Source organism: Ursus maritimus, unplaced genomic scaffold, assembly GCF_017311325.1.
Source record: "Ursus maritimus isolate PB19 unplaced genomic scaffold, ASM1731132v1 scaffold_16, whole genome shotgun sequence".
NCBI classification, from domain to species: Eukaryota; Metazoa; Chordata; class Mammalia; order Carnivora; family Ursidae; genus Ursus; species Ursus maritimus.
The window spans coordinates 6,697,068-6,719,176 of record NW_024424008.1 but is presented as its reverse complement, the minus strand read 5'-3'; the positions used below and the strand labels follow the sequence as shown (position 1 = coordinate 6,719,176).

The window sequence follows — 22,109 nt, the reverse complement described above, 5'->3', positions numbered from 1 at the left end:
GTACATTTATATGCAAATTCAACTTTTACAAAAATGGACATGTATTTTATTATTATTTTTTTCTCAAAATACTATGGATATTTTTCTATACACAACTTTTCAAAATTTCAAAATTAATACATGAATAACCAAGTTCAAATACAGAAACAAAATGGAAGGTGAAAGACCTTCTTTATACCTCTCCTGCCAACCACCTGTTCCACAGAACAAATGCAAACCAACTTATTCCTTTTCCCAGAGATAACCATTGTTAATGGTGTGTATTTTTCTAGACCTTTTTCAGTACATTTGCAGATGCACACAGTTTTGTTATAAAAATATGATCAAACTTGACATATTCTAAGACTTTTAGTGATTTATTTTGGACATCTTTCTCTTAGTACATGCAGATCTACCTCATGTTTTTAATGATTATAGACAATTCCATAGTTTGGTATGTCCTATATATATATGACTTTTCAAAACATTTTCCTATCTTTGGATAGGAAATCACTGTCCCCTTTACTGAGGAAGTAATACATGAATCAGCTGGTGGTTTGCTTGATGCCTCAAAACTAGAAAGTGACAAAGTGATGTTAAGATCCTGGTTGTACAGATTCCATTAGGATATGAAGCTTAAAGCTAAGTGCTGTATAAATCCAGAGGTATAGAATATAGGAAAGACAAACTCTTGGTGTTTGTGAAACTTAAGACTAACTAAGGTGAGACATGTAGCACAAGTAAAGTATACATAAAGGTACAGGTCATAGAAAATGTTCGCCGAAGAAATATTTACATTTGGCAGTTGTATTTAATAGTGTCTGCCTGGTCGGGAAAGATGTTCTAGAGTGGTCATCTCTTAGGCTGAGCTTTGAAGGACGAGCTAAGGGCAGTTTGAAGATTTTCAGTGTTCAGATAGTACATTCTTCCTTAAGCACTCTCTCTGGCAGTGAATAGAGTGAAAAGATGTTAACCTTCATCTGGGAACTTACGATTGAAGAGGTAATAGAGGAAGTCAGGAATATACTTCGAGCGTCATTTTTTCCCATGGAGAATTTTGGTGATAGATGTTGGATTCTGACCACTTTCACATCATTGTGTTTCCTGAAAGGGCTTCGCACAGTGATCGTAGAGCACACAGAAAAGAATGAGGGTTGAATGAATGTACCCTGATACAGGTGGGGACTCTTCAGCAGCCACATGATTATTTCCTTGGGCAAGCTAGTGTATCACGTGCTGATGAGTCATGGCATGATAAGAATTGTCAGCAGTAAAACTGTGCTAATTTTGTTTAGGAGTCAGGCATTTGGGAGAGGGGCGAGCTATACCACCCATACTGTGAGTTGCATCTCTATAGGGGTTAAATTCCAAAGTCATTATGTGAGTCTAATGCATGTATGAGGTCACTCACAGCATCTGCATTGACTGCACTGGTGTGAAGTAGCTGCCTTCCTGGCAGATTGAAGCTTAGTACCGGCGCCTAATAATCTCCTTTTCTTTAGGTATGGTATAAGAAACAGTTTACTTATTGCCCCGATGCCTACTGCTTCAACTGCTCAGATTCTGGGAAATAATGAGTCCATCGAACCTTATACCAGCAACATCTATACTCGCAGAGTCTTGTCAGGAGAATTTCAGGTGAGATCACAACTAGATCTACAGGAGAGCTTTCAAAAGCCTGTTGTTGGGAGTGAATGCCAACTCAAATTTAGTATGTCCCTTTTGCTTAGTATGGGGGCAAAGCTTTGATAAAGTGAGTCCTCTTTATCTCCAGTATTATTCTATGTTATTTAATAATAGATATTTAATATCTGTTAAAAGAATGCATGATCGAGGGTTGGGTAGGAAAGTAACTTGTTGATACTAGAGTTCACATGATATTTAACCATTCTGTAATCATAATAATATGTACCATGACCTCAGATGCTACTCCGGAATATACAGTGAAACTCAAGATGTATATAGAAGCAAGAAGTATATGGAACCATGACAATGGTTCTCAGCCTGGTTTACAAATTAGAGTTTCTGGGTGGGTCGGACCAGTGTTGTTTTAAGGTTCCCAGGTAATTCTAATGTGCAACTAGGATTGAGAACCACTAATTTAAAAGATTTTTATTTGTGAATTTCCAGATCTCCTGAAATAAGTTTCTATAAGGTTTGGAGTGGATACATTTCTAATTTTTCTTCTTAAGTATTTATCATATCCTTACTTAGGGAAAAAAAAAGAAGTAATCCACATAGATTTGCCCATCTTACACAATGCTAGTTCTTTTCACTTTTGCAAATATTATGTTTCTTTCACAGGTCAAGATTTTAAAAGAATATAACTTCTGTTTGGTAGGATGGGCCTCTCAGTCTTAAAATACAGAATTTACCGACTAATTTAATGTTAAATACTTCTTCAGTGATCTTACTTATTTTAAGCTCCAGGCCTGTGATCCTGTTTAGGCCCTGTCATTCTTATTTATTCCTTGACATCTTTTTTGCTTTTCTATTCAGATTGTAAATCCTCATTTACTGAAGGATCTTACTGAGCGGGGCTTATGGAATGAAGAGATGAAAAATCAGATTATCGCATGCAATGGTTCTATCCAGGTACAGCATGAAAATTAAGTGTGCTCTCTGGAAGCTAAGTTGGACGTTGGTACCTTCTCACCCCATTCAGTGGAGAGAAAGGTTATTCACTGTGGTCATATGGGCTTATGTTCACCTCTGCGTCGTTGTGCTAGGATTATATACATCTTCACATAGCTAGGGTTTACCCTCTTGTTTGTGCAATAATATAAAGCAGGAGCTGCCGACTTCTTTGTACATTAGAATCAACTGGGGAGCCTTTAAAATTCTGAAGCTTAGGTTGTAACCCATAACAATTAAATTAGAATGTCTGGAAATGGGAGCCAAGCATTAGTATTTTTTAAAGGTCCCCTAGGTCATTCCAAAATGCATCAGAATTTGGGGACCACTGATATAAAGTGTGAAATTAGACAGTCAAACTTAATTAAAAAGTATGGTGGAGACTGAGGACTCAAAGTCCAAAGAACAGAGCCACAGATAGTGTTTAACAATATATTTGCAGCCAAGAATCAAGAAGTATTAATAAATTTGTAGATGGAGACCTCTGTCTAAACATTTGTCTCCCTGGCAACACAGATAAGGATTTCTGTAACATTTCTATACTTGCTGGCAGAAATTGTAGCGTTAGCTAATCTGTATGTTTTGATGCAAATTAACCCCAAACCTAAGAAAACATTATTTCTATTGACTCCAGAAGGGGTTTGTTTTCATTGCTTCCCTTGATTGTCTACCTGTGAGTTACAGCCCTGATTACTTGTGTTTTCTGCAGAATTCAAGTGTCGTTTGTTGCTGCTTAGCTCCTTTTATTATTAAGTACCTCTAGAACAATGAATGTTTTGGCTATAACCCCAATAGAGGTGGATCTTAAAATCATTACCACTAGCCAGATATTTTGTTGGTTAAATGGAGTTTTGTTGGACATTCTAAGCCAGAGCTGAGCAGTCTTAGGAAACTTGATAAGGATCATATTGTATGATGCTGAATGTTACGGTCAGATCTGGCAGGAAGTAGAACTAAGGCCAGACCCTTGTATCATTAATTACATTAAATATACCTATTTCTTCGGCCAGACTGCAATAAACATTTGTTTTTCCTTCTTTAGAGCATACCAGAAATTCCTGATGACCTGAAGCAACTTTACAAGACTGTGTGGGAAATTTCACAGAAAACCGTTCTTAAGATGGCAGCTGAAAGAGGTGCTTTCATTGATCAAAGCCAGTCTTTGAACATCCACATCGCTGAGCCTAACTATGGCAAACTCACTAGTATGCACTTCTACGGCTGGAAGCAGGTTAGTGGAGGAAGTCAAGGAGGACTTGCTGTCAGCTGGGAATATTTTGGAATTGGAACAGTTTTATATTCTAGCTACCTGTTAAATATTGCCAGCTAGCAGCTCTTTCACCTCAAATCCAATATGTTAAAACCAAATTATGGTTTTTATACCACATCAAGCTCTCACTTTGGATTTTCTTATTTCTTTTAGGATTATTTCATTCTTAGGTTTGAAACCTTGGAGTTACCTACAATCCTCCCCTTATTCTCCATACAATCACTCACCGAGTTGTGGTTGTTCCTTTGTACTGTTTCTTGAATATCTTTCTTTCTGTTCTACTGCCATTATTCTTAAACTTCTTAACTGATCTCCCTGCTTCTAGTAGCTGCTCTAGTCTGTCTTGGCCACTGCTGCCATTTCTAAAATAAAACTTGACACGTGCCAACCCACTATTCAAAAACATCCATTGTTTTCCCACTTTAACTATTGACAGTATAAAAGCCAGTTACTTAGTTTCTCATTGCCAGTTGTAAAGTCCTGTGATTTTGGATTCTATCCTTAATACCTGGCATTCTTCTGGGAATTTATGTAGATTTACAATTTTTTTTTTTTAATTTAAGAGACATTTATTGACCACGTACTGCATGCTAAGACTGGGGATCCTGAGTAGAAGATGATCCTTATCCTTGAAGTAGTCATCATCTGTTCTTTACAGAGACAAGTCTAGCTCCATAAATAGTTATAAGGCAGACATGTTGTCTTAGGCAAACTTGGAAGTCATACACATAAAAACAAGAAAACCAAAATATTTGACATTTCCAAAGAGATAAGCTTTTTTAGCAGCAAAAGGAACAAAATATACTGTCTGACTCTTTCTACCTCTTTAAATATTTTTGAGAAGGCTCCCTGGAGGTGTTGGAATTTCAGATTTAGAAAACAATCTGACTTGATTTATGGAAATGTATTTTAAACATTGGTCTTGAATGCCTACTGTTCTTACAATTTCTAATAGTTGTATTTGCTTCCTTTGTAGGGTTTGAAGACTGGGATGTATTACTTAAGGACACGACCAGCAGCAAATCCAATCCAGTTCACGCTAAATAAGGAGAAGCTGAAAGATAAGGAGAAGGCAACAAAAGAAGAAGAAGAGAAGGAGAGGAACACGGCAGCCATGGTGTGCTCTCTGGAGAATAGAGAGGAGTGTCTGATGTGTGGGTCCTGAGGAGAGGCTTAGAAGAGACCAGCACTTCCTCACAGCCAAACTACTTCTTGAGCATAGATAGGTGTAGTAGGTTTGCTTGAAGTGCTAAGGCTTTGCTGGACCTTATTGCCCCAAAAGGATCAGTCAATTTAAAGTACTATTTCTATATAGTGTGAAAGTATTGATTTTTTTAAATTGATATCTTTGGAATCAAAGTAGAAGTTTTAGGAGTGCAAAAGAAGTCATCTTGCAAATAGGGAGTGATTGAGTAGGGTTTCATTGCCCACCTGTCACCTTTTTTCTGGTGACCTCAGTTTTTGTAAGGAAACTTAGTTTTGCTGCTTTGACTGGTGGGTCCATAGAAGCAAAACTGAGTCATAACCTGTGAGAAGTGCTGACAGGACCTTTATCTGGATAAGGTTCTATAGGTCATTCTGAAATAAACATTTCTAAGTGATTGTGTGAGACCAGATTTGTCATTTATTTTCATACAAAGGTCAAATTTGAAAAAACATTTTCAAATGTTTTTTTGAACATTTTTTGAACAGGGAAGAGATTTTAAGAAAAATTACATAGATGCTGTTTAGGATTCTGATTTTAACATATGCCTATTTCCTCTTTTTATTGTAAAATATACGTAACATAAATGTTACCATTTTACCCACTTTAAAGCATACAATTTAGTGGCATGAAGTACATATGCAATATACAACCATCACCACTACCGATTTCCAGAAATTTTTTATCATCCCACACAGAAACTCTAAAACAATAACTACTCATTCCTTCCTCTCAATCCCCGGTAACCCCTGTTCTACTTTCTGTCTTTGAATTTACTTATTCTAGGTGCATCATATAAATGGAATACTACAATATGTGACCTTTTGTGTCTGGCTTACTTCACTTAGCATGTTTTCAAGGTTCATCCGGGTAGCATATAGCAGATTTTAATTCCTCTTAAAAGCTGAGTAATATTCCGTTGTATGTATATATCACATTTTGTCTACCCGTTCATATGTTAATGGGCATGGAGGGTTATTCTCACCTTTTGGCTATTGTGAATAATGCTGCTATGAACATTGATGGACAAGTATCTGTTTGAATTACTGTTTTCAGTTTTGGGGATTATAGACCTAGAAGTGGAATTGTGAGAATATATCATAATTCTTTGTTTAACTTTTTGAGGAACTGCCAGACTTTTCTGTTGGAGTTGCACCATTTTCCATTCCTACTAGTAGTGCATGAGAGTTCCAGTTACTCTACGTCCTTGCGAACACGTGCTAGTTTTTTGTATTTTTGGTAATAGCCATCCTAATGGCTTTTGGTAGTTTGATTTTAATGTATCTTGGTGTGGATCTCTGAGTTTATCTTCCTTGATGTTTGTTGAACTGCTTCGATCAGTAGATTCACATTTTTCATTAAATTTGGGAAGTTTTCAGCCATTATTTCTTTAGGTAATCTTTTTGCTCCTTTCTCTCTCTCTTTTCCTCTGCGACTCCCAAAATGCATCTTTTGGTCCACTGCTTGTGTCCCACAGGTCCCTTAGAGTTCATTCACTTTTCCTAATTCTTTTTCTGTTCCTTAGACCCAATAATTTAACTGTGCTAACACCAAGGTCATTGATTCCTCTTTACGCTCACATCTGTTGAGCCCCTTTAGTGAATTTTTTATCTCAGTTATGCTTTCCAGCTCAAAAATTTTTTGTTTCCCTTGAACAATTTCTATCTCTTTGTTGATATTCTGATTTTAATACATTGTTTTTCTGATTTCCTTTACTTTGTCCATGTTTTCTTTTAGCTCTTTAAGCATATTTGAGAGAGTTGTTTTAATATCTTTGTGTAGTAAGTCTGATGACTGGGCTTCCTCAGGGATGTTTTCTGCCAATTTTTCTTGTTCCTTTGAATGAGCCGTGTTTTCCTGTTTCTTTGTAATGTCTGATTTTTTGGTTGTTGTTGAAATACTCTGAGACTTTTCCAAACTACTTTTGCAGAGACTGTTCCCTAGTGTGGTATGATCACTGAAGTCTCTGTACCTTTAGTGCATATTCAGTTAATGTTTTGACAGATTTCCTTGAGTTTCAGGAGCTCTCTGGGCAGATTGCCTCTATGCTAGGGCACTTTTTCCACGTGTGACTAGGCTTGCTCTGAGCCTAGGCATCTGTGATGGTTAATTTTATGTGCCAACTGCCTAGGCCATGGTACACAGGTATTTTGTCAAACGCTAGCTTAGATACGGCTGTGAAGATATTTTTTTTTTTTTTAAAGATTTTATTTATTCAACAGAGATAGAGACAGCCAGCGAGAGAGGGAACACAAGCAGGGGGAGTGGGAGAGAAAGAAGCAGGCTCATAGCGGAGGAGCCTGATGTGGGGCTCGATCCCGTAACACCGGGATCACGCCCTGAGCCGAAGGCAGACGCTTAACCGCTGTGCCACCCAGGCGCCCCGGCTGTGAAGATATTTTTTTAGATGAAATTAACATATAAGTCAGTAGACTTTGAGTAAATCAGAGAACCCTCTAGAATTTGAGTTTCTGCATCCAATCAGTTGAAGGCCTTAAAAAAGATTGAGGTCCCCTAAGAAAGAAGGACTTCTGCCTTCAGACGGCCTTTGGACTTAAGCTACAATATCACTTCTTTTCTGGGTCTCTAGCATGCTAGCCTGCTCTGCCAACTTCAGACTCACAATTATGTGAGACAATTACTTAAAATCTCTCTCGCCCTCTCCCCCTCCTCGCCTCCCGCCTAACCTCCTTTACCAACACCCCCTTCTCTCATTGGTTTTGTTTCTCTAGAGAACAAGAACCCTGACACAAATTTTGGTACCAAAAGTGGTTCTAGAGGAATAGAATCTTGAAGATGAGTCTTCTGAATTGGTTTTGGAGTTTCTGGAATTGGTTCTCTAATCTGATTAGATTTAAAGGCACTAATGACTATTTCCAGTAGTGAAGGGATACTGATAGTTTATGCTGTGATATGGTAATAGAGACTCTCAAAATACCATCATTGGGTACTCCTAATCAAACAAGTACAAGGGGCAAGGTTCTGGGTGATTGTGTACGTGTTCTGCCTCGGGTGTACCAGCTCTCCAGCCCGATGTCATGATTTAGTTCATCTTGATCACCTTTTCTACAATATATCCCAGTGCCCCAGTACATCGATGACCTGCTCATTGGACCTAAAAAGTAGCAGCTACTCTAGACTTATTGGTAGAATGTTTGTGTGTCAGAGGGTGGGAAATAAATCTGACAAACATTCAGGGGCCTTCTATCTCAGTGAAATTTCTAGGGCTCCAATGGTATGAGACATGTTGAGATGTTCCTTCTATGGTGAAAGATAAATTGTTGCATCTGGCTTCTCTTAAAACCAGAGGACCCGCACAATGCCTAGTGGGTCTCTGGATTTTGGAGGCAGCATGGCAACATATTCCTCATTTGGGTGTGCTACTCTGGCCTCTACCAAATGACCTGAAAAGCTACTAGTTTTGAGTAGGGCTTGGAACAAGACGGCCCTGCAACAGGCCGCGGCTGCCAGGCGAGCTGCTTTGCCACCTGGGCCATATGATCCAGCAGGTCTATCGCATTGACGTGGCAGTAGCTGGTAAGTATGCTGTTCAGAGCCTCTAGCAGGCTCTTAGGATTTTGGAGCAAAGCCCTGCCATCCTCTGTTGATAACTACTCACTTTTTGAGAAACATCTTTTGGCTTGCTCCTCAGCCTTAGTAGAGACCCAGTGCTTCACCATGGGCCACTACGCAACTGAGCTGCCCATCACGAACTGGGTGCTGTTTGACCCACCAAGCCATCAACTTGGGCATGCACAGCAGTGTTCCATCATCAAATGGTCTACACATTGAAGTGGTATATACCACATTTGGCTCAAGAGGCCCTGGAAGTACACGTAAGTTACTGAAGAAGTGGCCCAAATGCCCATGGTCCTCACTCCCACTACCCCTCTCCCAGCCTGCACCTGTGGCCTCATGGGGAGTGTCCTATGATCGGTAAACAGAAGGAGAGGAAACTCGGGCCTGGTTTACACGTGGCTTCTCACAGTATGCAGGCACCATAGCCCCTTCCATTCTATTGATAGCTGTGGAAGTCTTTTAAGTAGGGAGTAACTTTTAGATAGCTCACACTGGCTGCCATGAGAAGAGTGGCCTAACCTATGGGTTTGGGTCAGACTCAAGTACCGTATCAGTCTGGTTTGGATCAGTCTGGGTCTCAGGAGAAGACCTGGTCTGGGTGTCTGTCAGACTAAGTGGCCCTGGGCATGACCCGATCTGTTTGTGTGGGCTGGTTGGATACTTAGAGTAGGCCTGACCTGCGTGCTTGTGTCAGGTTGGGGTATCAGGCCTGGGGCCTCACCCGTGTTTGGAACTGATAGGACTCTAGAACCCAACCAGTGTGCTTGGGTTAGACTAGCAACTGCAAGGCTGACGTGTATATTTGGTCAGACTGGGCTTAGGCTGTATTTGGGAGAGGCTGGGCCCCAGGAAAGGGCCTGGCCTGTTTGTTTGTTCCAGACTGAATGGTCAGAGCGGGTTGTGGTCTGACTTGCTCTGTACAACTTCCAGTGAGGCTCCATACATCCAGATATTAATTGGGGCTTTCTCAGGGGAAAGAGGACAAAGGACAAATTTAAACAGAAAGATAAATAGGTAAATATCAAAGGGTAATAGGTAAAGATAAAATGGGGCGCCTGGGTGGCTCAGTTAAGCATCTGACTCTTGACTTCAGCTCAGGTCATGATCTCAGGGTCCTGGGATCGAGCCCTGCGTCGGGCTCCCCATTCAGCTGGGAAGTCTGCTGCTCCCTTTCCCTTTGCCCCAACTTGTGCTCTCTCTCTCAAATAATAAATAAAATCATAAAAAAATAGGTAAAAGCAATTTTATTATTGAATGGAAATAGAAAAAGCATTCTAAGAATTTAAAAAGCAATAGTTGGCCAACAATGAACCTGCTGTTGAGGCCATAATTTCCTCATGATTTCAGCCTGTCCCTCAGTAATACCTGCTTATTTCTTATTCCCAGAGGTCACAGCCCCAACTTCCCAAGTTGATAAAGTCCTCTCACCCTGGCAGCTTCCCCGCCACCATCATATTTTGCATTCTCTCTGGTTTCTCCCCAACCTCCTGGGCTGATTTCTTGCTAGAGAGCATCTTTACCACATGTTGCCGGATCTCCCTGGTCCTCACCCCATAGATGACAGGATTCAAAGCTCCTGGGAGCAGCAAGTAGATGGCACTGAGCAGGTTCTGGACATCCTGAGACACAGTCTTGGCTACTCGGAAGACAATGGAGGTGGAGAGACCAGAGAGGTAGATAGTGAGGACGACCAGTAAGTGGGAGCCACATGTGTGCAAGGCCTTGGCTCGGGCTCCCCCAGAAGAGATCCGAAAGGCAGCATAAATGATGCGGGTGTAGGAGGCCCCTAGCAGGGCTAGATCAAAGGTCACAGTGATCAACCGCATGGCCAGTCCCAACCTATTGTTGAAAGTCAAGTCTCCACAAGCTATGCTCAGCAGTGCGATGTACTCACAGGTGAAGTGTGGAATCACCATTGTCCGGCAGAATCGAGCTTGTGACGTTAGCACCACCAAAGGCACTGCCACTCCTAGGCTCCGTGTCAGGGCGAGAATGGCCAGCACCCCCAGCAGGTGGGAGGTCATCAGGTCAGTATAGCGGAGTGGGTGACAGATGGCCACGTAGCGGTCTAGGGCCATGGCCAGCAGGAGATTGTAGTCCAGAAGGAGAGTGAAGTAGATGAAGAACATCTGGGCCAGGCAGCCGTGCAGTGATATGGGGTTAGCGTAAAGCACAAAGCCCTCCAGCATTTTGGGCATCACGGCAGTGGCAGCGCAAAGGTTGACAGCCAGGAGCAGGGCGATGAGCACGTACATGGGCTGATGCAGGCTCCGCTGCGCCACCACCGTGTGGATGACCAGGGCATTGGCAGAGATGACGGTCACATACAGAAAGGTAAGAGGCAGGACCAGGAGGGGCCGCCACTCTCGCAATCCGGGGAAGCCCATCAGAAAGAAGTTGGTGTAGGAGGTGTTGAAGGTGCTGGCATTTCCATCCTCACCCATTAGCTTTGGCCCTGGGTTGGCCCCTGGAGTGGGGATCAGAGACTGTTAGAACAAAATGGAATGGAAGAAAGCCTATTTCTTTTTCTTTTCTTTTCTTTTCTTTTTTTTTAGAGAGAGAGAGAGAGAATATGCATGAATGCTGTGCTGGGGCGGGGGGCAGAGGGCGAGGGAGAGGGAGAGAGAATCTTATGTAGGTTCCATGTCCAGCACGGAGCCCGACACGGGGCTCGATTTCACAACCCTGAGATCATGACCTGAGCCAAAATCAAGAGTCCGATGCTTAACCAACTGAGCCACCCAGGTGCCCTTGCCGATGAACCTCTTAACTTGAACCAGGTCGGTCTGTCTCTGTCACGTGAACTGTAATTTGCTCTCCTGTTTTGCGTTTTAGGATTACTCAGGTAAGTTCCTCAAGGAGCTTCTTGACACTACAGCAGTCAAGAAAGGAAATGGAGAATAACAGCCTTCTCAAGGAGGGGCAGAAGCCACGAAAAAGACTATGAGAGATGAGCAGATCAGTTAACTGGCTGGTGAAAGTCCTGAGAGAGATTGAAGACATGTTTTGAGAGTCACATCAATCAGACTTACGAGCCAATTGGAAGTGGGGAGAGGCCGAGGAATCAACAGTAATTTCAAGGGTTTTTGTTGTTAGCGAGGATGACGGCATTGGCGCTCCTGAACCCTGAGAAAGGAGGAGCAGGGCTGGGGTGCCAGGAGGTGCAATTAATTCATTGCATTTGGATGCGGTGAGGACTGTTAGATGAAGTGATGCCCAGTCAACAACCAAAAATGAGACGGAGAGCGTAGACGAGGGGTTAAGGCTGGAGATGACTCTGTGAGGATGAGAAGTTTATAGAGGGCAGGAGACAGAATCCCAAGGAGCAGATGGCAGTGAAGCAGACTGAGAGGGGAGAGAAGCAGTGTGAGAGCCAGCAGCAAATGGAGCTCCGGAAATGAGAGGAGAGGCTTGGCTGCTCTGGAGGCCTTGAGGTAAAGGAATTTACAGACTGAGTAGAGGCCGAGACCAGCCAGCCAAGTCACCCTGCAGGCTTAGTGTTCCAAGTAGGAGAGGAGAGGGACGGGTAGGAGGCTGTGATGAGGATCCCAGAGCCGTGCGCTCTCTGCAGAAAGAGGCCCACCTCCTCCCCTGGAAAAGTCGAAACCACACGCAGAGCTCCGCCCTGTCCTCACAAACTGGCCGCTGTGTTCCTCTCTCCGCCTTCAGTTCCCAGTGACAGATGTCTCTTCTCTCTTTTGTCCTCAGGACATCTGCTTCTCCCCCTTTCCCCTTAGCGTATGCAAAAAGTTCATCTCTGTCTAGAGAAAATAAGCCCTACCTTAACTTTATATAACCCTCGAGGTTTCCATCTTTCTCCTCACCTTTACCTTTAATTTTTTTAAAAAAGGTTTTATTTATTTGAGAGAGAGAGAAAGAGAGAGAGAGAGAGTGCGAGAGCAAGAGCACGGGTGGCAGAGGACCCTGGGATCATGACCTGAACTGAAGGCAGACGCTTAACCGACTGAGCCACCCAGGCGCCCCTTTCTCCTCACCTTTCAAGCAAAGCTCCCGGACATGACTCTATCGTGCAATGATCGCTCGCTTGCTGACCAAGCTCCCCCCTGGACTGACAGGGTTGCTGGTGGGGAGACCATGTCTTTTTCCATCTCTGCCCCAGTGCCCAGCCCTGAGCCCACGGCTGAGGATGTGCTCCGTAAGTGTTGTGTGGAAGGAACAAGTGAATGTGCAAAATGTTAGTAAACATTCTCATTTGCAACTTAGAGCAGCCCTTGGAAGTTGAGTGAATGAATGAATGAATGAATGAATGAAAAATGAAACCCATCAAGGCTCAGAGATCCCAAGTGATTTGCTCAGTCTCATCTAACAAGAAGAGCCAGACCTCAACTTTGGGTCTTCCAGGACTCTTCCATCCACACCTCTGCTTTCCCCCTCACGCCCCACACAGGAGGCAGCATTGGACGAGCTCCAAGCCTTCTTAGTCTCAGCAGCGATGGTAAGAGTTAGCATTTACTGACCACTTACTACATGCCAGACCTGAGTCCAAGGGTTTTTCCATGTAGTGTTTCTTTAATACAGCAACCCTGAGGGATGAATACTATTTATTAACCCTGTCTATGCATGAGGACACTGAGGTTTAAAAGAAGGTAACCAATTTTTTTAAAGTCTCATATGTATTAAATGGTAGGGCTGGGATATGAGCCTAAGCTGTCGATGGTAATAGGCAGAGTTCAGGTCCAATCTCAGGTTTTCCTGCCTCCAAATCCCCCTCAATCTCCTGTCCTCTCACCCCCAGCCTCACCGTGGACGCCCGTGGTGGTCTCCCGTCGGGGCGCAGCCTCGTGGCTTTGGTTGCACCTCTGAGAAGCTCTGATCTGTGAGGCCAAGGAGGAGGGATGGATAAGTAGACCCATGGTTCCAGGGGGGGAGCCCGAGGAGGTTCCCAGCGGGCAGTCCTGTCCAAGGACGCGGAGGGGGAGACAAGGAGAAACCCAGACTCCCCGGGGACCCCCGGGAGAGATGACAGCGTCCTAACAGGTTCATTTCTACGGCTCTTGGTATTTCTCAGAGAGCGGTCCCCTCTGCCAAGGGCATCCCTCATGGGACAGCTGAGGCTTAGAGAGAACAAGACCGGTCCAGGTCAGGCCCGTCCCAGGGGCACCCAGGGATGACCTGAGGCTCAGCTGAGGGGAAGGCGCTCTTGCAGTCTGGGGATTACCTAGGCACTCAGGTCACCCAGAGACAGGAAGGGACCCTTGGGTGACCGTGGGAGAGCCAGGGACCTGACTTAGGGGCCGCGTGTGTGTGCCCGCGCGCCCCACGGACGTTGCTGAGGGATTTACCTGCCCAGTGTGCGCGGCTCGGGAGCGGGGCGGGGGGGCTTCAGCGTGGACTCTGCCGTGAGTAGCGGAGACCCACCGAGGCAGGGGCTGCCTCCTCCGGGAAGGCGTCACCACTCTGCATTTGACAATGGCAGAACTGCAAAGCTCCTCTTTTCCTTTCTTTCTGCTTTCTTTGGATTGAATATTTTATGATTCGATTCTACTTCTTAGCTCACTAGCTGTGGCTTGGTTGTGTCATTTTAGGGGTTGCTTTAGCATTTACGGTCCACATCTTCGACTTACCGGTCTGTTTTCAGTTGTATTATTCCGCTTCAACAGTGTGAGAGTCTGACAAGAGGCTCCTTCCGTTTCCCCTCTCCCAGTGTTTCTGTTACTGCACTCATGTTTTATTTCTACGTAAATTATGAACCCACAATACACTGTATATATTTTTGGCTTTCTACAATCCATTATATCCTGAGGAGATTTAGAAAAATAGGAAAAAAATATCATGTTTGAAAAATTCATGCTACTGTATTTTGTTTTTAAAATTTTATTTTATATATATATATTTGTTTGTTTATAGTTTTTCATCATGATAAACGTACTCTTTAATCCCCATCACCTATTTCACCCATCCCCCCTCCGACCTCCCCTCTGGTGACCATCAGTTTGTTCTCTATAGTTAAGAGTCTTTTTCTTGGTTTGCCTTGCTCTCTTTTTTTCTTTTGCTCATTTGTTTTTTGTCTTGAATTCCACATATGAGTGAAATCATATGGTATTTGTCTTTCTCTTATTTTGCTTAGCTTTATAAACTCTTTCGCTCCATCCATGTTGTTGCGAATGGCAAGATTTCATTTTTTATGTCTGAGTAATATTCCATTGTATGTATATACCACTTCTTTATCCACTCATCAATTGATGGGCTGCTCCCATAGTTTAGGTATTGTAAATAATGCTGCTATAAATATAGGGTTGCATGTATCCTTTTGAATTAGTGTTCTTGTATTTTTTTGGTAAATACCAAGTAATGTGATTACTGGATCGTAAGGTAGTTCTATTTTTAACTCTTTGAGGAAAGTCCATACTGTTTTCCACAGTGGCTGCACCAGTTTGCATTCCCACCAGCAGTGCACGAGAGTTCCTTTTTCTCCACATCCTTGCCAGTACTTGTTTCTTGTGTTGTTGATTTTACCCATTCTGACAGGTGTGAGGTGATATCTCACTGAGGTTTTGATTTGCATTTCCCTGATGATGGGTGACGTTGAGCATCTTTTCATGCGTCTCTGTCGACCACCTGTATGTCTTCTTTGGAGAAATGTCTGTTCATGTCTTCTGTCCGTTTTAAAATTGGATTATTTGTGGGGTTTTTTGGTGTTGAATTGTATCAGTTCTTATTATATTTTGAATACTAGCCCTTTATTGGATATGTCATTTGCAAGTATCATCTCCCATTCAATACGTTGTCTTTTAGTTTTGTTGATCATTTCCTTTGCTGTGCAGAAGCTTTTTATTTTGATGTAGTCCCAAGAGTTTATTTTTGCTTTTATTTTCCTTGGTGATGTTAGAGAAATTGCTGCCTGTGCGTTCTTCAAGGATTTTTGTGGTTTCAGGTCTCATATTTAGGTCTTTTTTCCATTTTGAGTTTATTTTTGTGTGTGGTATAGAGAGGAGTGCAGTTTCATTCTTTTGCATTTTGCTGTCCAGTTTTCCCAACACCATTAGTTGCAGAGACTGTCTTTTTCCCAGTGGATATTCATTCCTCCTTTGTCAAAGGTTAATTGGCCATATAATTATAGGTTTATTTGTGGGTTTTCTGTTCTATTCTAATGATCTATGCATCCATTTTTATGCCAATACCATACTGTTTTAATTACTACTATTTTGTAACATAATTTGAGGTACAGAATTGTGATACCTCCAGTTTTGTTTTTCTTTTTCAAGATTGCTTTGTCTATTTGGGGTCTTTTGTGGTTCCACACAAATTTTAGGACTGTTTGTTCTAGCTCTTTGAAAAATGCTGCTGGTATTTTGATAAGGATTGCATTAAATGTGTAGACTGTTTTGGGTATTACAGACATTTGAGCAAAATGTATTTTTCTAACCCATGAGCATGGAATGTCTTTTCATTTCTTTGTGCCATCTTGAATTTCTTTCATCACTATTTTATATTTTTCTTTGGTTAAATTTATTCCTAGATATTTTATTGTTTTTGAAGCAATTGTAAATGGGATTGTTTTCTTTTCTTTCTTTTTTTTAAATAAAGATTTTATTTATTTATTTGACAGAGAGAGATACAGCCAGCGAGAGAAGGAACACAAGCAGGGGGAGTGGGAGAGGAAGAACCAGGCTCCTAGCGGAGGAGCCTGATGTGGGGCTCGATCCCAGAGCACCGGGATCATGCCCTGAGCCAAAGGCAGACTCTTAACGACTGCGCCACCCAGGCGCCCCTGGGATTGTTTTCTTAATTTCACTTTCTGCTGCTTCATTATTAGTGTATAGGAATGCAACGGATTTCTGTACATTGATTTTGTATCCTGCAACTTTACTGAATTCATTTATCAGTTTTAGTAGTTTTTGGTGGAGTCTTTAGGGTTTTCTGCATAGAGTATCATGTCACCTGCAAATAATGAGAGTTTTACTTCTTCCTTACCAGTTTGGATGTCTTTTATTTCTTTATGCTTTCTAATTACTATGGCTAGGACTTCCAGTACTATGCTGAATACAAGTGGTAAGAGGGACATTCTTGTCTTCTTCCTGACCTTTGGGGAAAAGCTTTCAGTTTCTGACCATTGAGTATGATATTAGCTGTGGGTTTTTCATATATGGCCTTTATTATGTTGAGGTATATTTCCTCTAGACCTACTTCACAGAGGATTTTTATCATGAATGGATGTTGCCCTTGTGACTGTATTTTACTGTTCATAGCATTCTAATATATGAATGTACCATAATCTATTCACACATTTTATTGCTGAAAGACATGATTTTGTTTCTAGTTTTTCACAGGAACAATGCTACTAATATGAAAATTCTTATACATGTATTTTGACGTCCATGTGTCTGAGGAGATTTATGGGGTCATGGGGTGCACATATCTTCAATTTCACTAGATAATGGCAAATTGCCATCAAAGTGATTCAGCAATCTACAGCCTCCTTAGTAATGCATGAGAATTTCATTGTCATCTGCTGGGAAATTTTGTAATACATGTACAAATCTGCTATGTTTACACAATAGATGTGTGAAGTTGTACAGTGCGCAACATGAACATCTATATGCGAGAGGCTAGGGGTCAAATACCTTTCCTCATGCTTATTTTTTGAAGTGAGTGTTTACATCTTTTGCCTATTTTACTATTATTTTACTTTTAAGTTGTCTGTCTTTTTCTTATTGATTTGTAGTTGTTCTTTACATATTCTAGATACTAGTTCCTTCTTGGTTAAATTAATTGCAAATATCTTCCCCAAATCTGTGGCTTACCTTTTTAGTTTCCTTCGGTGTCTTTTGATCAAAGCTGTGTCTAGTACATAGCATACTTTTGTACAAATTACAAAAAGGCTCCCTCCCTGATGGCTTTGCAAGTGTAGTATGGGCTGAATTTCCAGCGTTGTATGCCCTTCCTTCCTCATCCTTGCTATCTCATAGCTTCAAGATCCTTTTCCCACTTTCATAGAGGACATTGGCTCAGTCTACCTTTCCTCCCCAACTCCTGCCGTTCTCCCGGACTACAGTACAGTGCATTCATTCAATGATCTGTACGCCATCTTTGTTTAATCATTTGGCTCCTTCAACACTAGTGACATATTGTCCATCAAGTCCAGGCCACAAACACTGATCATACTCTAGATCATTACCCATAAATGTACAACCTCTGAAGTCTATTTTTAGTGTCTTTCTTTCCAATCATCTTATTTCTTCCCACAACACTCTACTAGGGCCGCAGAGCCATCGTTCCAAAACGCAGAGAGGACCTTGCCACCTTGCTGCTTTGGACTCTGACGTGGCTACATACTGCCTGGAGTAAACCACAAACTCCTTATCATGATAGATGAGGTCCTTCATCACCCGGCCTCTGCTTGCCCATCTGGTCTCCTTCCCTGCCTGGCCCATATCTGCCCCTGTGCCAGGGAGACTGGGACTGGCGGGGAGTGCCCACTCGGCCGTGTCTACCCCTGCCTCTGTGCCTTTGCCCCTGCTGCTGCTTTGGCTTGGAATGCCTTTTCTTCTAGCCCCGTCGTCTCCCACAAACACCTTATCTTATCTTTCAAACACAACTCAAATTCACCTTCTCTGTGAAGTGTTCTGTCTTAGTCATTGTCCTTCCTCTGTGTTCCCACAGACTTTTGTACCTAAAGCTATTGCTGAACATTACATGTCTTTATACCTTGGAAACTTTGTAGCCTGGAGCCTCCTTCAGGGAAGAGACTGATTATTTTTTCTTTCTTTTCAATTACTGGGTTAGCATGATGTATGTAAAATAGCTGTTTGATGAACGATGTACGAATGAAGGAAAATCGCATGCAGGAAGAAGGGGAGAAAATTTAGAAGGCAGAGACAGAAGCTTACTTTGCAGTCGGTTCCTGTATAACTGGATTAGTAGCTGCTTTCAGAAAACGGATGAAAAGACTCTCAAAGATGAATGCAGAGAGTCAAAGCCAAAACACAGCAGGGATGACTCACTGGCACATTTACCTGCCCGCTAGTGAGAGTGATTGCAGGGCCTACGAGTCCCAAAGCGTCAGGCAGGAAACTCCGTTTGTGAGGGCAGAGCCCGGGGCTTGTCAGGGGGCGCTGGTAGCCGTGCCCTTTGGAACAGAGTGGCCAGCTGCTGCCTGATTTCCTTGGTCCTGGCTCCGTAGATGATGGGGTTTACCAGAGCCGGGAGCAGCAGGTAGAAGGCGCTGAGCAAGTTGTGCACGTCCTGGGAGGTGGCGCGAGCCACACGGTAGACAATGGACGAGGACATGGTGGACGAGTAGACGGTGAAGATGACCAGCAGGTGGGAGCCACAGGTGTTCAGGGCCTTGGAACGTGCTCTGCCGGACGAAATCCGGAAGGCGGTGTGGATGATGCGGGAGTAGGAAGCTCCAAGTAGCAGCATGTCCAGGACTCTGTTGAAGATGCGGACGGTGAGCCCCACGGTCTTGTTCAGGGAGATGTCCCCACAGGAGAGCTTCATGAGGGCCATGTGCTCACAGGCAAAGTGGTGGATCACGTCTGAGCGGCAGAAGCGAACCTGGGAGGCCAGCGCCACCACCGGAGCAACGATGCACGTGCTCCTGGCCGCTGCCGCCCCCAGCAGGCCAGCCAGCAACCGGCCCGTCACGATCCTGGGGTAGCGGAGAGGGTAGCAGATGGCGACATAGCGGTCCAGGGCCATGACCAGAAGGATGTTGCAGTCAAAGACGATGAGGAAGTAGATGCAGAACATCTGGAGCAGACAGCGAGGCAGGGAGATGCGGTTGAAGTGGGTGGAGAAGCTGAACATCATGGCAGGCATCACGGTGGAGGCAACACCGACGTTGACAGCCAGGAGCAGGGCAATCAGCAGGTACATGGGCTGATGCAGGCTCCGCTGGGCCACCACCGTGTGGATGACCAGCGCGTTGGCAGAGAGGATCACCAGGTAGAGGCTGAGGAAGGGCGGCACCAGGAGGGCGCGGGACTCCTGCAGCCCCGGGAAGCCCACCAGGAGGAAGCTGGTATAGGACACATTGGAGCTGCCATTGCTCCACGCGGACATCGTCCCTGGGGAGCAGGATGGCTCTGGGACGATAAGGGATACAGGAGGCCCGCTTTCTGTACCTCCACCTTCACCAGGCTTTGGTCTTCATGAGTCAGTATTCCTGGAGAATAAAAAGGAGAATTTAAGGGTCATAATTTAATGAGATACACATCTTTCAATAAATCTTTGCATTTCAAATATATTCCTCAGGGCAGATTTTGGATGTTGGATTATTGGATCAAATGATCTGAACATTTATGAGCAGGTCAAGCGGATTTCTGAAAAAGTTGTCTCAGTCTTGTCACAGAGTCACTGGTGCTAGTATTAAATTACTATGATTTAAGAATATTTTTAGTAATTTCATGATTGAAAAATACAAACTCATTTTAATTTGCACGTTCTCATTTGCAAAATTTCTTTTTTTTTTTTTTAAAGATTTTATTTATTTATTTGACAGAGATAGAGACAGCCAGCGAGAGAGGGAACACAAGCAGGGGGAGTGGGAGAGGAAGAAGCAGGCTCATAGCGGAGGAGCCTGATGTGGGGCTCGATCCCAGAACGCTGGGATCACGCCCGGAGCCGAAGGCAGGCGCTTAACTGCTGTGCCACCCAGGCGCCCCTGCAAAATTTCTGTTCATTATACTTTGCCCAGGTATATAAGGGACTAAGTTTTCTGTAGCAACTTAATTATCAAAATTATTATCCCTTTTTCAGCCACTGAAATAAAATTTCTAAATCTTGTTAGTATTTTTATTTTGTTTCTGATGTTAAGACTAAGAATTTTAAATTTGTAAAATGAAATCTATTAGCATTCTTCTTTGTGAGTTCTCTTCTCGGTTTTAAGCTTAGCAAGTCTTTTCTCATTCAAAGATCAAAGTATTTTGTTCCTCTTTAAAATATGGTCTAATTTTTTCCTATTAAATTTTGATCCACATGAAATTTATTTTTGTCACAAAGTGACAATCTAACTTGATATGTTTCTCCCCAAGTAGCTAAATAATTGTTCTTGTTTCATCTTCTCCATTGCTTCGCGTTACGATCGTTATCCTAGATTAAGTTCTTGTATGTGATGGGGCTGTTTTATAGGTAGTGGTGTTCTGATTGCTCTTGTGCCAATACTGTGCTATTTTTTTAAAAATAAAAGCTTTATTGAGGTATCATCACATACCATACAGTTTACCCATCTAAGTGCACAATTCAATGGTTTTTTAATAAACTCACAGAGCTGTGCAACCATCACCACAATCCACATTTTCATCACCCCAAATAGAAATCCTTTACTCACTGGTAGTCACTCCCCATGTTCCCCAGCCTCCTCAGCCCGAGGCAACCACTTTCTGTGTCAGTGGATTTGACGGTTCTGGACATTTCATATAAATGGAAGCACACAGCATGTGGTCTTTCATGGCTGGCTTCTCTCACTTGGCATCATGTTCTCATCTTTCATCTGTGCTGTAGCCATGAGTATACGGTTTCTTTTTAGTGGCTGAAGAGGACTCCATTGTCTCGCTATACCATCTTTTATTGACCCACTCATCAGCTGATGGAGATTTGAGTTGTTTCCACTTTTTGGCTATTTTGAATAACGCTGCTCTAAACACTCACGTACAAGTTTTTGTGTAAACAGATGTTTTCCTTTCTAGGAGTGGGATTGCTGAGTGTCTATATACTCTCTGTTTAATCTTTCGAGGAACTGCCAGATTGTTTTCCAAAGCAGCTGCACCATTTCATATGACAATGACAGTGTGTGAGGGGTCCAGTTTCTCCACATCTATGTCCACACTTACTATTATCTGTCTTTTTAAAAATTCTAGTCATCCAAGGTGTTTTGATTTGTGTTTTTCTGAGAGCTAACGATGTTGGCCATGTTTCATGCACACGTTTCATTTGATGTGCTCAATGGCCATTTGTATATTTATTTGGAGAAATGTCTGTTCAAACCCTCTGCTTGTTTTTGATTGAGTTGTCTTCTATTACCGGGTTGTAAGAGAGTACTGTACTATTTTAATCACTACAGCTTCATCATTTATTTTGAAATTTAATGAAACAACTTTATAAGTACTTTTGTTTTAAATGATTTTTTGTCATTCTCAAGCTTTATTCTTCCAAACTTTAGAATCATTTTGCCAATTTTCAAAAACAACCCTATTGTGATTTTTATAAATTGGGATTTCATTAATCCTATAGATTATTGAATGGACAATTGATTTCTTGACAACCTTCAATCTTTCCATTCAGTATCAAAGTATGGTGTCTGGAAAAAGCCTTGACTTATATCTCTCAGAAGTTTCTTGGTTTTATTTGTATTGGTCCACAGCAGCACACGCTCTGTCCACTTCACTCACATTTATATTCCAGGCACCAAATAGAGAACCTGACACATAACAGATACTCAGTATTTGTTGAGTAATCAATGGGTCTCCCACATTGTTT

At 42.6% G+C, this 22,109-nt stretch overlaps 3 protein-coding genes across 3 annotated transcripts in view; 1 reads left to right on the top strand and 2 right to left on the bottom strand.

Moving 5' to 3' along the window:
- RRM1 (ribonucleotide reductase catalytic subunit M1) overlaps positions 1-5,048 on the top strand; it is a 34,320-nt gene extending 29,272 nt beyond the window's left edge. Inside the window, exons 16-18 of the mRNA XM_008707408.2 lie at positions 1,482-1,617; positions 3,656-3,844; positions 4,860-5,048. Coding sequence (XP_008705630.1) covers positions 1,482-1,617; positions 3,656-3,844; positions 4,860-5,048 — 514 coding nt within the window. The remainder of the gene's footprint in view (positions 1-1,481; positions 1,618-3,655; positions 3,845-4,859) is intronic.
- A 5,042-nt stretch (positions 5,049-10,090) lies between these two features.
- Positions 10,091-11,186, bottom strand: LOC103678101 (olfactory receptor 52Z1-like). The gene has a single exon (XM_008707407.2). It carries the CDS (start codon positions 11,108-11,110, stop codon positions 10,091-10,093), a length of 1,020 nt encoding a protein of 339 aa, XP_008705629.1. The 5' UTR covers positions 11,111-11,186.
- Positions 11,187-18,515: 7,329 nt separating this feature from the next.
- LOC103678100 (olfactory receptor 52K1-like) lies at positions 18,516-19,738 on the bottom strand. Its single transcript, XM_008707406.2, has one exon. It carries the CDS (start codon positions 19,692-19,694, stop codon positions 18,690-18,692), a length of 1,005 nt encoding a protein of 334 aa, XP_008705628.1. The 5' UTR covers positions 19,695-19,738; the 3' UTR covers positions 18,516-18,689.
- Between the last annotated feature and the right edge of the window lie 2,371 nt (positions 19,739-22,109).